At 33.1% G+C, this 15,228-nt stretch overlaps 3 protein-coding genes across 3 annotated transcripts in view; all 3 read left to right on the top strand.

The window, feature by feature from the left end:
• Positions 1 to 3,714: 3,714 nt before the first annotated feature.
• Positions 3,715 to 7,657, top strand: LOC144548416 (putative disease resistance RPP8-like protein 2). The gene is made up of 4 exons (XM_078297077.1): positions 3,715 to 3,845; positions 4,084 to 4,208; positions 4,903 to 5,860; positions 6,311 to 7,657. Exons 2-4 carry the CDS (start codon positions 4,157 to 4,159, stop codon positions 7,494 to 7,496), a joined length of 2,196 nt encoding a protein of 731 aa, XP_078153203.1. The 5' UTR covers positions 3,715 to 3,845; positions 4,084 to 4,156; the 3' UTR covers positions 7,497 to 7,657.
• Positions 7,658 to 13,164: 5,507 nt separating this feature from the next.
• Positions 13,165 to 14,589, top strand: LOC144548393 (E3 ubiquitin-protein ligase WAV3-like; the record flags this gene model as incomplete). Its single annotated transcript, XM_078297055.1, has 4 exons — positions 13,165 to 13,198; positions 13,387 to 13,931; positions 14,031 to 14,368; positions 14,475 to 14,589. Coding segments are annotated over exons 1-4 (1,032 nt in total), but the record flags the coding sequence as incomplete, so codon positions are not given.
• Positions 14,590 to 15,228, top strand: part of LOC144548394 (uncharacterized) — a 61,658-nt gene continuing 61,019 nt past the window's right edge. Inside the window, exon 1 of the mRNA XM_078297056.1 lies at positions 14,590 to 14,995. Within this exon, the coding sequence (XP_078153182.1) occupies positions 14,797 to 14,995 (199 nt within the window). The 5' untranslated portion in view covers positions 14,590 to 14,796. The remainder of the gene's footprint in view (positions 14,996 to 15,228) is intronic.

The raw sequence follows: 15,228 nt of genomic DNA on the forward strand, positions 1-15,228 counted from the left end.
TATTCATATCATCATATGATGTGTTTGTTTTCAGACCCATATGGTGCTAATTTCACATCAAGAAGCTTCTAGAAGATATATATATATAACCCAATTTTATAGGTCGTTTATTTTGACCAAGGCTTTGTCTTCCTTTTGATGTATATTTTTTTTTCTATAATATAAAGGTATTTGGTCACTAATCTAAATTTTGTAGGATCCGACGTCAAAAGTGCAAACTCCGTACTATATATATATATGGATCAATTAATCTCTGTTCAAAATATTAATTATAATTAATCATGCTAAGTGAGGCATGCATGCTAAGGGACCCACAGCGACAGGTCAAAATGCATTGCATTAATTATCTAAAAGCAGTTCCGACAGTAGATTAATTGGTCATATTCAAAATTTGAGTTTGATGGGCTTTATATGTTTTAATAAGGGATACAATGTGTATTTTACAAATTTAGAATGAGTTTTAATATAAAAGACAATAAAATGAGTAAATTTGTGAGCATTTGAAGTTTAGAGGGGGAATACGTAATTTTAAAGTTTACAGGAGGAAATACGTAATTTTTGAAGTTTTTGAGCGGTATATGTGAAATTCCCCCAACAAATTTCATTTCATACACACTATTTCATGAAGCTTGTTCTTGCAAAATAAACATTCAAATATGCTGCCAATAGAAAAAGGTAATAGAAAAATTGAATTGGCATCAGAAAAGAAGAACAATGGAACTGTTGCCAAGGACTTGAGTATTAGAATAATGGGCCAGATTTATTGGAGAATTTCATTAAGGCTGAAATAATACTTTTGATAGAAATGCTCTGCTGGCTGAGAATATATGACAGACTTCTCTAATTACTTTTTCTTGGCTTGACTTTTAGCCTTAATTACTGTCAGACTTCTCTAATTCTATCACAGACGAAGAAAAGACAAAAGAAAAAGAAAAAGAAAAAGACAAATCAAAAAGAAAAGGAAAAAGAAAAAGAAAAATCGGCAGACGAAGCAATGGGCTTGGGCCCAACAAGTAATGGAATTTTGGATTCGTGGACAATATCCATTTGAACCAAATTAAAGGACCCCTCATTAATTTTACAAGTATAGATCAAGTAATTATGACCAAATAGATAAGTGGTGAAAGATTAGAAATAATATTAAAAATAATCTACACATGCATGTATCATGCATGATGCTTTTAGATGGTATGTCCCTCTCCCATAGTCCCATGTCTTATATATTGAGCTTAATTATTTTTTTGAAAGACTTGATATATAATGGCTTCCAAGTTGTATGTATTCAATAAAACAAGCCAGTACATCCTCACCGGCAAAAAATTAGAAGAAAAAGTTGATGGAGAGAGATCTTGATTCTGAAAATGATATACAGATATTCACCATGAGTTCAAGCAATGCACAAGATATTGCATGTGGTATGTACTATGTATGCTACATTAGTATAGTTGATAAGTGATATTAATTATAGTATAAATATGAAGACAGAATAAGGTTTGAAAATGCCATCTTTTGACTGGAGATGCATCCAGAAGGGGAATTAGATAAAGTGTGGCAGTTATTTGTTAAAGAAAAGGGGATGCATGGAATCTGTTCTACAAATGAAAGATGCCTTCTTGGGAGATGGGATGGGATCATGGGAATACTTAATTAAAAGCAAGGTATAAGAATAAGAATAAGGGGATGGAGGAATAAGCATATATATAATTCGCTTTTGTCTCCTGTGTCAAGTTTGGTACTTATTCAAACTTTCAGAAAAGGAAAGGAGACGAAATAACCATAGCTTAGGCTTGGCATTATGGCATCTATGTGACCCCGCTGCTAGAACAACTTTATTATTTCTTTTTTTCCTTTTCAAAATATTACATCACTGTACCATCAGTCGAATCACAGCCGTTGATCAGAATCATGAGTTGATGGTGAGCCAGCAATTCAGTCTTTTTCTTGTACTCTTTGGTTTCCCCCCTAACATAGGCATGTCAAACTGATTTTATTAGAAAGCCTTCATAGTTTTATACACCAATATTCCCGAACCTGAACCATCCCTCACAAAAGAATGTTAGTATATTTAAAATTTTATTAATGTTTTTTTACTTTTGTTTTCTGGTTTGGCCTAGCCTAAATTGTGATTCTTATTTCACATAATGTAATTTGTTTTCCTTGCGCTATTCTTTTCTCGTAAGTCTCCTCGATCTTGTGAATCGAATGGTGCACATCCCTTCCATCTGTCCATTTTATGAAATCTATCGACTCCAAAATGTTCAGTATTTCTATTGTGTACACAATTGAGAATCCAAAATTCATATGTACTTCAGCCAATGAGCATAAATACGATACAAGTATTATTTCATGTATGATAAAATATAGCAAAACAAGAAATTTTTCATACCGAGTGAGTCACATGAAATGATTCCATACCGTGTAGCTTTCCCCTTTCTCTCTCTCCAATGCAAGCTTCACATGCAATGATCCCTTATACTCTATTGACAAAAGAGGTTATTAATCAAAAAAAAAAACAAAACAAAACAAAAGAGGTTCTATGTTCTTTACGTTATTTGCATTGGTGATTCACAATTTCGAATAAAAATTATTTTCATTGTACCATTTCATTTAACCCATTACAATATATAAAAATTAATAAAAATATATAGGGAATTTAAATAAAACTATTATTACTTGCAAAATAACAGTTAAAATTTAATCATATATCTTATGTGATTATATTTAAACTATTATTTTGTAAGTTGTAGTCCAAATATTGAAGAAAATATAACAACAATTAAAAACAAATAAGTTGTATTGATAATTAGTTTGTGATGATCACACCAAAAACTAATTCAATGATTATTAAAACAAAATGTATCCATAATATTGGTTGGTTGTGTATTTAACTCAATAAAAAACCATTGATTATCCATCAAGTAACTAACAATTTTTATGCTAATTAATTTTAGTGTATTGCAAAATATTAGTAATATGGATTTATTTTAAGGACTGTATTCTTAACATCAAGTCTATTATATAAGTGGATTTTAAAGAATCTTATAATCTGTACGCACCAGTAACAAGTTTTGCCGGAATATCATAACATGTAGTGTCGCACATCTAGAACAGCCATGCACGAACCATAAATGCCAAATGCCAACGGATCATTTGCATTTAATTCATTAATTATTCAAACTGATTTAGATAATTACCCCGATTATAATTACTCTTCAAATAATAATTTTTATTTAAAATATATAAATTCGAAATCAAACTCTAAGTCCTCAAAAGAAAATGCATGGCTTGTGAGATTGAAAGAATATGTCTATATAATGTAATGCCAATAATGTAATGGAAAAGAGGAAAGTAAAAATGTTTCATTATTTTTGCATTAATTTGAAAACAGTAAGAAACAGAAAAATTTAGTGCATTATAATAAAAAAAACAACACATTACAGTAATTCATCATGTTAGATCATTATAACAAAAAAGGTAAGTGTAAAATACTCTGAAAAATATACAGTCCCACTAAAAAGCGATCTTCTCTTACAATAATATTGTGAAAATTCTAGTGTGATAGCATCTGTCAGAACTCAAATTGGAGGATAGGAATGGAGTTCTGAACAAGAATTGCAATTTAATTACTAAAAACACATACTTTTGCTCGGCTTTTACCTGTGTCATAAATTCATTATAAATGATGCCTCCCTCTCTGTCCCTCTGCAATCAATCACCACTTCCTCTTTCAAAGCCCCCTTATCAATCTACACATACTTCCTCCCCCCTTTCCTTCCTCTCTCTTCTCCTGCCGAGTATAGCAGATCAAACCTCCTGTCCTGAACCTTAAACAGCAACAATCCTGGGTGAGTGTGTTCTCTCTCCTTTCTCTTGGTTTCACTTCTCTCTCTCTCTCACTGTTTTCCTGCCCATGTGTCCTGTTCCAACCTCTGTGGTGGGGACAGGGGCTAATTAGGTTTAGAGGTTCAAATTTCAACAGTCTTCAAGTTGGTAACATTTAATAAAATTTATCAACTCCATATATAATGCCTGATTTCAGTATTGCATTTATATTATCTTTTAAATATTTCTTTTCTATTACAGTTATTTGGTGAAGGTTTCGGTTGCATTGATTGTGAGGGACGGAGCGAAAGAAGGATTAAATTGTTTTGATTTAATGACAGAGATAGAGGAAGCAAGTGTTGGCAGAACTGTAGATCGCAATTCTGGTAAACACAAACTTATTTCTGAAAATTCTAATTATTTCTGTTAAATATTTCTTTACTAATACATTACCTGAATTTGAAAATTCTAATTATTTCTGTTAAAGGGCCCGTGATTAAAGCCCTGATGTTGAAGGTGTACCTACGACTACCAGTTAATTAATTTAATTAATTTAGTTGTATAATCTACACTACACTTGACTACAACTGATATTCCACTAATTACTTGGTGCATGCATGATTATAGCTCTTCACCGGAATTAAAAAAAAAACGAGGTTGTTCAAATGATATATATATTCCACGGTATTTATAAATTTAATTTCTTATAACATCCTATATACGACTCCTTTTTATCTCTTGGTATAAACAGAACAACCACCTACCTACCTTTCTTACGATAATACAACTCAATTAATATATGGGCCTATATCTCTTGATACATATTATACTGATTTCTGTAGTACCTCCTCAACTATTATAATTTTTTTTTTTCAATAAGATATATTGAATTTGAAAATCACCAATGCAGACACTTTCTATTCATACCATAGCTGAATAAGGTTTGGAGTTGCAAATTTCATCAGTTATTAATTAAGTTGGTAGCATTTGATAAGTTCTAGCAACTCCATAATTAATGTCAGATTTCTGTCATGCACCAATTATAGTACTTAATTTTATAATGTTTCTTTTGTATTGCAGTTGCATTGGATCTGAGAGGGAGTGACGGATCTGAGATGGATGCCTTACCTTTCATAAAAGGAATTCTATCTCAACCTTCTCTCAAAGTTCTTTTATCAGATAATTTCCCTGATAAAAAGGATCTTGAGCATTTGCAATCACGTGAAATTGTGTCTATCCTAATGAAAATTAAATTTGACCTCTTGGAGGACCCTGAGGGCAATAAGGTGGATCTAATTAAGCGTATGCAACTAGAAGCCCGTCAAATTGGACGGGCTTCCAGAGAAAAGATCCCCAGTTTTAGGATACATAATTTTGAGATATATTGGAAGAAAAGAATATATTATAATATTAATGATATTGTTTCATGCAAATATTTAAAGCACACAGAAGCAGAAGAGTTGGAGCACACTGACATAGATGTGCTGATATCCTCTCTCCATGGCATAAAAATAATTGAAGGCTTGTTGGATAGTTCAAACATCTTCGCAAATGAGGAGAAGATCCGAGCATTGGTCCTCATAACAGCATTTCCAAAACTTCGAGCGCTCAAAGAACCTTCTAAAATTCTCGAGTTCTTACTAGAGTTAACCAAAGAACTGGACCATCTCCCTCAACAGATTGGCAAAGCATGTGAAGGAGAACCTCTGGCTCTTGCCCTTATAGGGGGTCTCCTTTCATATAAACCAATGGACTACAACACATGGAACAAGGTGAAAGATGAGCTGTTAGCCGAGATAAAAGAGTTTGATAATGTTGCAACTAACAATCATTTGTTGCCCATTATTAACTACTGCTATAAAGATTTACCTCCCATTATCAGATCGTGCTTTCTTTATATAGCATGTTACCAAATAGGTTATGAGATTCCTGCAAGGTCTCTAATTGAGATATGGGTTGCTGAAGGATTTGTTACACCAGAGGAAGGACAGACGGCAGAGGAGACAGCAAATAACTACCTGGAGGAACTTGTCCAAAGGTAATCTCAAAATTTCGAGAAATTGACATTCCGTCTTATGATTTACAGGTGATTGTTTGGTTTATGGTTTTTCCCTTTCGTCCATAAAGATCAGAATAGTTATAGGAAACATTGCTAAAAATTAGGTAATCAATGAAACTGAATAGTGTCTGTTTTATTACCAAAGAATTGATAGCTTTCTCAATGATGGATAAAAGCACATTTTTTATTATTATTTAAGTAAACTGAGAATTACGGTGACTCTACTACTTCAAGAAAGAAGACTAATTAATGATTGAGCGACATATAACCATTCCCCAAGAAAAAAAAATTATATATATATATATATTAATTTCTGAAAATTGATTCTTTATTTTGTTATAGATTATAAGGTCCTCATGTCCATGTAGAAATTTTGTTTCTTTTATAAATAATGGAGGAGATTTTAATTTTTTTTATTTTTGCTTGCAGGTCGTTGGTTTGTGTTTCCAAGAGATCAGTCTTAGGCACGATCAAATGTTGCCGAGTAGGTCGATCTATTCATAAATACGCCATCGAACAATCCTACAAAGAGAGATTTTTGGCTGCCAACAAAGATCTGAAACAAATAAAGTCCATGTCCCGTGTAGCAATCAACCATGATAACGAGAGAAAAAATCCAATCCTAGTACTGGATAGGGGGGTAGTTTCCTTTCTGGCTTTTGATATTAAAAAAAATAATGTGAAAATGTCCTATATGTTGTGGGTGTTAGAATTGAGGAATTCCGCAATGCCAAAAGCACCTTTAATAAGCATGTCTTACCTGCGGTATCTAGGCTTGAGGGGTAGTGATATAACTGAGCTCCCTCCAACTATAATGCTCATGAAATTTCTCCAAACTTTGGATGTTAGAGATACAATCATAAAAACCCTACCTGAATCTCTGTGGACCATCTCAACACTTCTCCATGTATATGCCAATCCTAGTCCCGAAATTAAAGGACCACCCTCCACAACAACTATATCTAACCTACAGATACTGAAAACAGTTGCAGTTCCAGAGTCATGGCAAGAAAACTTTCCGCGTGGCCTGATCAACCTTAGAAAGTTGGCAATTTCAAACATGGACAATCCAAAGTCGAAACCAAATCCATACTGGAAATCTATTTCTGACCTGATGAGTCAGATGGTTAATCTCATTTCAATGGCAATTATAGGTGATATTGTACCATCAGAATTAGTTGATTTGAGGGCCTTTCCGAAACTTGAGACGGTGAGGACAATAAAATTGGTTGGAGAATGGAATTGCAGGAAACTAATCATAGATAACGTCAAATTTCCAACGAATCTTACAAAGCTGACCCTAATTAAATCTCGTTTGGTGGAAGACCCCATGCCGAGGCTAGAGAGACTAGGGGCCCTGAAATATCTGAGCTTACAAGATGGGGCATACACAGGTAATGAAATGGTTTGCTCTGCAAATGGATTTCCGCAGTTGCAGTCCTTAGAACTGAAGAAATTGCAGAACTTGAAGAATTTGGAGGTGAAACCGAACATGGAGAACTTGGAGGTGAAACGGAAGACTATGCCACAGCTTGTCACAGTGGATGTTGTTGAATGCCCGAACCTTAAGAAGCCTCTTAATCTAGAGCATGTTATTATTAAAGGTATAAGATAATTGAAATGTTGCTTTTCAGTCTCTTGCTTTGATTCAGTTCTTTTTTCTTTGTACATGTAATTAAGTTTCTTGTTCTTTATGTTCTTGTTTGAATGTATGTTGTGCTCACTGTATCATTGTGTTTAATTATCATGTGTGTTGGGATGACGTTGAGTACAGTACATGATTTGTCCATTTTGACGAACTTGTTTAAAATAAAATTATAAAAATTCTAATCCTATATCCCAGCCTCCCTAACTCCTTTTCTCTTCTGATCACTCATTGTTTCTTTCTCTTTCCTCTCTCTCTCTCTCTTTGACGGAAACCCGTGGAGCCATAGCCATGGAAACATGTTTTGAATATTGCTCTTTGCACAAATGCACGTCTCATATCCTTCTCTGCCCCGGAAGAATGTATATTACTTTCTTGGCCCACAAAACAAGCAAAAGAATTGAGGCTTTAATTCATACACGGTTCTAAGTTTTTGCGAAAAAAATTAGCATTATTTTTCGAGAAACGTAAAGGGTTCTACAGCCGTGTACATTTTACGGACACTTTCATACACGACGCCAGCGGAGACAGTTATTTAACCGTGTACAACCCAATTTTTAACTGTTTAATCAACATTTCTGTAGTAGTGATTGTTGGTGCGTTGATGTGTCTACACAACAGAAAGACTAGAACAATTCAGATATGATAGATCTCATAAAATGGAGAAATAGAAGGATGTGCACTCGATTCACAAGAGGAGACTTATCGGAAAGGGTTAGCGCAAGGGTGCGCTCCACTTTAGAAAATTTTTGAGTCATTAACACAAGATATCCATATATAATAATATGATAAGATGTATATATCCTGAGCCAACAAGAACGTTGAGAAACAAAGAAATTAATATCTCCTCCTCTCTCTCTCTCTAACACGTGAATCACATGGTGGGAAAGGGTATACCCCTTGCGAAAACATATCCCGAGAGAGATTAACATTAAGATCCCCCGCTATAATACACTCACCTCGAAATCAGTCTTTACTTGGATAAATTTAAAGAGAGAGTAACATGCGTATATCATCCGATATATAAAGATAAAGAGAAAATGTTTTTGTCCACAGAAGATTGTCCACAGCATAGCACTTTATCCAGTTTAACTTGTTTTAACGGACTCCGGTCCAGACTGTTACTTTGTCTCATTTCCATTTACGCCATTTATGGTAACTTTTAATCTCAATCCCTTCTCACGCTCTTCCTCTCCTTCAAACTTCAGTAGAGATGTCCTCCCTCATCTCATGTGCTCTCCCTCTCCTTTCACCTACTCCGCGTAATTTTACAATATACAACATTCAATTGAAAATTCTACTGTATACAAGATTCAATTGAAATTTCTACTGTATACTATATTCAATTTTACAATTCTGCTGATTCAATTTTACAGTATACAAGATTCAATTGTAAATTTTACTGTGTAGAAGATTCAATTTTACAGTATACAAGATTCAATTTTACAGTATGTAAGATTCAATTGAAAATTTTACTGTATACAAGATTTAATTTTACAATATACAAGATTCAATTTTACAGTATACAAGATTCAATTTTACAGTATACAAGATTCAACCCAGTGCGGAAGCTAATAATTAACTCGTAACTGCCAATAACCGCTAATAACTAACTGTAACTGCTAATAACTTCCTATAACTATAATTTTCGGAAGTACAATTTGAAAGTACATTTATTTTGTCATGTTGTGCAAGTTGCAATCTTTTTCTAACTATCATGGGACCACTTCAAATAGTTGCTGGATGTTTTGTGATTAACTGATATATTTTATGTGATATATTGTATATTTATACAACATGTAAAAGTAATTTTACAGTATTCGCGCAAGTCAAAGCTGTGGACAAATGATGTACAAAAGGCTGTGGACAATTAGACGCTTCCAAAGATAAATTATATATTATACTTTCGAGGGGAACATGTGTCACTTTAGAAAGAACTATGATCAGTCTTTAATTAGATAAATTTAAAGAGAGAGTAACATGCGTATATCACCCGACATATAAAGATAAATTATATATTCTACTTTCGAGGGGAACATGTATCACTTTAGAAAGAACTATGATTAATCTTTAATTAGATAAATTTAAAGAGAGAGTAACATGCGTATATCACCAACATATAAAGATAAATTATATATTTTACTTTCGAGGGGAACATGAATCATGACTTTAGAAAGTAACATGATCAGTCTTTGGATAAATTTAAAGAGAGAGTAATTAACATGCTTATATCACCGACATATAAAGATAAATTATATATTCTACTTTGGAGGGAAACATGCATCACTTGAGAAAGTAACATGGGGCGGCACGTCTCCCGACATCTAATTATAAATTATGATCTTAATTAAATCTAATTTATACATCAATTATCTGTTTAGATAGGATTAAATTTTGTAACCGTAATACATTTATTTGCTACCCGAATCTCCAACAATATATATTGTAATATTTTTCATGAGATATCACTTTCGTAAATTTATCTCTTAAATTTACCATCCATAGCCTTCACAATTCTTTCTCCTAAATCTACCAATTAAAACACGAGAAAATTCCTCAAAAATTCTAATTTCTATCACCGATTAATTAAATAATAATGTTATTATTTACGACATGTTAAATTCTTCAAGCCGGACTTTTTAGTTTAGAAGTCATGCATTTTCTTTTGAGCATTATTATTTGAAGAGTAATTATGTTTTGCGTAATTATTCAAAGAAAAAATTGGTTATTTGCCACTCCAAAACCTTCAAATTGTAAAAATATCATTTCTAAATTTAAAATTGTAAAAATGCCATTCCAAACTTCATTAATTTGTAATTTTGCCAATCCAAATAATTAATGACTAAAATACCCTCCTTTCTTCTCCTTCTCTTCTTCTCCTGCCATGACGAAAGGCCTATTCGATTTAGAAAACCACTTGAACAGTAAAAGAGTACATAATGGCTACGTACGTACAGTACTAAAATCAAAAGCTAAAACTATGGTCTCAGACTCTCAATTTTCTGTCAATTCCCATAGTCTCATTGTTTCGAGATATGCTTTAATTTGACAACAAAAACAAATTAACAAGTAGCTCTTATTGTTCTTTACTTAGAAGTAGCTCTTTTAAAAAAAGTAGCTCTTATTGTTCTTTACTTATTTCGAAAGTCACTTGGAAGTACGTAGCAGCTAGCATGCTTAACTTGCGAAAACAAACCAAAATGACACACCTGCAGCCCACGTTAACTATAGCTAGCTTCTATCATAATAAACAAATCAATTGGTCTAATCGAAAATTTAAAATTTTCAAAAAAAATATGTGAGATGCAATTGAAAGCTTGGGTCTTGTGCCTCTCCGGACTGTTGATCATCTTAAAATTTGTGCGGTTTAAATTTTCAAAAACCCTCTTACAATTTTTTTTATTTTTTTTTTATTTTTTTTAGGATTTTGTTGCGAAGTCGGTTAGTGGTTACTGAATCTAGGGCAGTAATCACTTAATACACTATATCTGTTGATCGACACCCCGATCTATACTGCATGAAATGTTCATACGCTTGTCAATTGATTCTAAAGTAGAACATTAGAGTTATAAATATTATTAGCTCTGATTATATATATTCTATCAAGATTTTTGACGTTGTTGTCGGGCATAGTTTAAAAATTCTAACAATTTCTTACATAGTCAATAAGATGTCTAAATTTAGTAATTGAATCTAGGTCCATTATTTAGGATTCATTTTATGTTATTTACTCCAATCATACAAATCTAAAAAATCCAATTTACTTATTTTCTTTTAGTTATCAAATTTTTCATTAAAATTTCTATTTAAATATAATTTAAATAGAAAAATATATTTTAGTTACCCTCTTTTAAAAAATAATAAACATAAAGACATCGATTTTGCAAAAAAAAAAATAATCCCACCGCTCAGTTGCACAAAAATAAATGAAAAAAAAATATCAAATTGGAAGCGTAGTTAATTCTGCATCCCTAGTAAAACCGAATTTTTTTTTAAAAATCATGGCAACTTCGTTTTTTTTTCCCTTTGAAATGGTTGCTGAAAAAATTTGGGTTTTGTGATAAAAATCGAATGTATGAGTCGCATGGTACATAACGAATAAATTACATGTTTAGTATTAATATGACAACCTAGCAAATAAATTAAGACCATAAAAAGGAAAAAATGTTTTACATTGATTACTTTCTAGTCCATCCAAATATGGTATTATTGTTGTCTTGTTTTTGTTGTTATTTTTGTTTAGAAGAGCCATAAAGCAGGAAAGATAAAATGTGTCACCAAAAATGAGAGAGAACCATAGACTTAGCCCTATGTCATAAAGCAATATTTTTTTCACTAATTACTGTTATAAAGAGGGAAACTTAGGAAAATGAAAGATAGATTATGGACTCACAGAAAGAGAATGAAAAACAAATTATTTCAAATTTAAAATCATGAGAAAGTACTTGGTTCGTTTTTATTTTCCGCATGAATTTAAGGCATATCGAACTTTTCAAATTGAACATCAAATTGATTTTTTTTTTCTTTTTTTTTCTTTTTTTTTCCTTTTTTTTTTCTTTTTCTCTTTCTCTTTCTCTTTCTCTTTCTCTTTTTCTTTTCTTTTTCTTTCTCCTTTTTTTTTTTTTCTTTTTCTTTTTCTTTTTCTTCTTTCTGTCTTCTCGAACTAGTGAGTTTGAGGCTAGACTATATTCTCTTTTTAAATGGAGTGATGTTCAAGTTTTTGAATAGCAGCCACTTATGGAAGAAGATAGATTTATATAGAGAATTGAATTCCCAAGGCTCATTCTCTAAATTTCAGCATAAGTACAATGGTTGGTATATGTAATAACTGTCAACGTACGTATATATAACAAAGAACGATAAAAAAAAACAGTAGCATGAAAATACTACTAGTGATATTTCAATGATTATACAAAAACTTAGACATTTATAAATTAGATTCATATGTCGTTTTGTTATATATATTAGCAAACAAGGTAATTAATATATTAGAACAACAAAACTCATCAAAAATCAAACTGAACTTAATAACACGCAAGGTTTACTCTAGTTAAATAGTCTATATATATGACACTTATTTATTTTTTGACTACCATATAATATAATGCCTGTAGCTAAAAATGGTTTATAATAATTTTGACACCATTAATTCGAGCTTCAAATCGATTCCTTCTACCATTGGTTTATAATATATTTAATTTGTTTTACATACAGTATATTTAATTTTGACACCATTAAACTGATGTAACTATTAAATATAATAGTTAACATTAACTTAATTTCTCTCATATATTTAATTTGTTTTGTACTCGTATTCAATAAATAATTGTTTTGTCAAAACGGACCTGACGAATGAACATTTCCTTACCAATATTTGTGCTAGATTGGGCCCAAAAGGCCCAATATAATTACGCACTGGAGAAATCAAATTATTTAACTCAATAATATAATGATACCTTTGCTGAAGAGTAAAGAATATAAAAACAAAATAAGAGTTAACGAGATGATCTCTCCTTCTTCTCCTCTCCCACCATAAATATTTAGAGTGAATAGCACTGGGATCCTAATTAGCCATATTAATTATAAGGATTTTAGCAAATTCTATCAATAAGCATAGCAATATACCATTCATTCCTTCATGATGATCTTCAACGACGATGAGCCAGTTCCAGGTTCGTTCCCAGTTGACTACCTGTCCATAGAATTGATCTTTTTTTTTTATGCAAATCATTAATTTTAAGCACTATTCATCTCAATTAGCCATATTACGTTGAAGATTGGATAAGGTAATCTATAACTTGAATTCAAACTACATATAGAAATCATTTCAGTTAGTTTGCTAATATTGCAATTACTGCAGCGACAACAAGACCCACCGTGCCTGAAAGAATATGGCTAACAATCCAAAACAACTACTGGGTACCACCTGAAGAAAATATCCAAAAGGTGATGCTGGAACTCAAAGGCAGACAAGAAAGTCGATTGGCGTTAGACCTTGTGGTGGTGTTAGATGTTAGCAACAGCATGGAAGGAGGGAAGTTAGAAGAATTGCAAAGAGCTATGCAATTTGTGATCAAGAAACTCAGTGTTGTTGACCGTTTGTCGATTGTCAGGTACAAATCTCACGCAGAGATGCTATGCCCATTGCGCCAGATGACTGAAAGTACCCAAACAGAACTTCAAAATCTGATCAATGATTTGTTTCCCAAAGGGAGTTATATGAACATCACCGATGGCCTCTTGATGGCGCTGAAAATTCTCAATGACCGTTCAGTTAACAGTGGACGTGTTGGTGCTATCATGCTTATATCAGGTGGTGAGGAGAATATAGGCAATGCTGCCGCTGTTCCGGTAGGAAATGTGCCCGTGCACACATTTGGTTTTGGTAATCATCACGATCCGAAGGTACAGTTGAAAATAGAAAATAAACCCTTATTTATTGACAATTTCAAGCAATAGTTTGCTTGTGCTGCATGCTAATTAACTTGTCCATGTTCTTAATAGGTGCTCAAGGCTATTGCCAATAATAGTCTGGGAGGAACCTACTCGGATGTTTGGGTGGACAACTTGACTTTAGCCTTTTCACAGTGCTTGGGTGGGCTTCTCAGTGTGGTTGCTCAGGACCTGACAGTGACCGTCAGACAAATCAAAGATAACTCAACAATAAGGCAGGTATCTTCCGGAAGTTATCCGCAATCCGTGGACAATACTGCAGGTTCTGTAACTATAACATTTGGTGATATATACATCGATGAGACTCGCACGGTGTTAGTCGACCTTCATCTCCCTTCTACTAGAAAGCAGCAGCGCGCAGATGTTCTCGAAGTCTCTTACACATATAAGTATATCAAATCACAGTAACTTGCAAACAAATTATGCATACGCATATAACCTATCATCATTTTGATGATTGTTATCAACCTAATTGTAATACTTATGCATATGCAGGTTTAATGGAGAATTGTTTGAGGCCGAACCCGAGACTGTTACTGTACGCCGCATGTCAAGGTTGATAGCTGAAGAACAGCAAGCACTGCCTTGGGTAGTTAGAGCAGAGGAGGTCCGTCTGCTTATTGCCGAGGCAATTAAACAAGCAATTGATATCTTCGATGCTGATGAGGAGGATCTGAAAAGTGCTCAGGACAAGTTGGAAAATGTTCTGCTTAAATTGGAGGATGCAGATTTTAAATATAGAAAGAATTTGAAGGACAAGCTAAGGACCGAGCTGAAGGAGCTGCTTAAATTATTGGACACACCTGCAATTAATAAAATGCATGCCCGTCCTTTTGCATATTCCTTACTGATTTCCCTTGCCACACAGCGTCACACGGCAAGAGGAAATAATATCGGTAAGTTTCAGCTCTACGCCACTTCCACTATGAAAAAATTCCTTGAGGAAGCCAAGTTCCATGCGACGATGAGCCGCAAGTTGGACGACGACGACCCTATAGTTCTTCCTGCGGATTCAGGTTCGTTCCCAGTTGTCTAACCGTTTTTAGAATTGATTTTATTTTTTTACCAAATCATTTAATTTAAGCACTATCCATCCCAATTAGCCATCTTTTGTTTTGAAGATTGGATAAGGTAATTACTCTATAACTTGAATTCATACTTCATATTGATCGCATTTGAGTTAGTTTGCTAATATTGAAATTACTGAAGGCTGGTGCAGGTTCGATAATACTGTGCCAGTCAAGGATAA

The sequence above is a fragment of the Carex rostrata genome, chromosome 33 (assembly GCF_964058835.1).
Source record: "Carex rostrata chromosome 33, lpCarRost1.2, whole genome shotgun sequence".
NCBI classification, from domain to species: domain Eukaryota; kingdom Viridiplantae; phylum Streptophyta; class Magnoliopsida; order Poales; family Cyperaceae; genus Carex; species Carex rostrata.

What these genes read in the sequence shown, in the direction of transcription:
- LOC144548416 (XM_078297077.1), top strand. Translation starts at nt 4,157, where the DNA reads ATGACAGAGATAGAGGAAGCAAGTGTTGGCAGAACTGTAGATCGCAAT. An exon ending in AACTGTAGATCGCAATTCTG is followed by an intron (nt 4,209 to 4,902) that starts GTAAACACAAAC and finishes TTTGTATTGCAG; the next exon opens with TTGCATTGGATCTGAGAGGG. An exon ending in CTGGAGGAACTTGTCCAAAG is followed by an intron (nt 5,861 to 6,310) that starts GTAATCTCAAAA and finishes TTTTGCTTGCAG; the next exon opens with GTCGTTGGTTTGTGTTTCCA.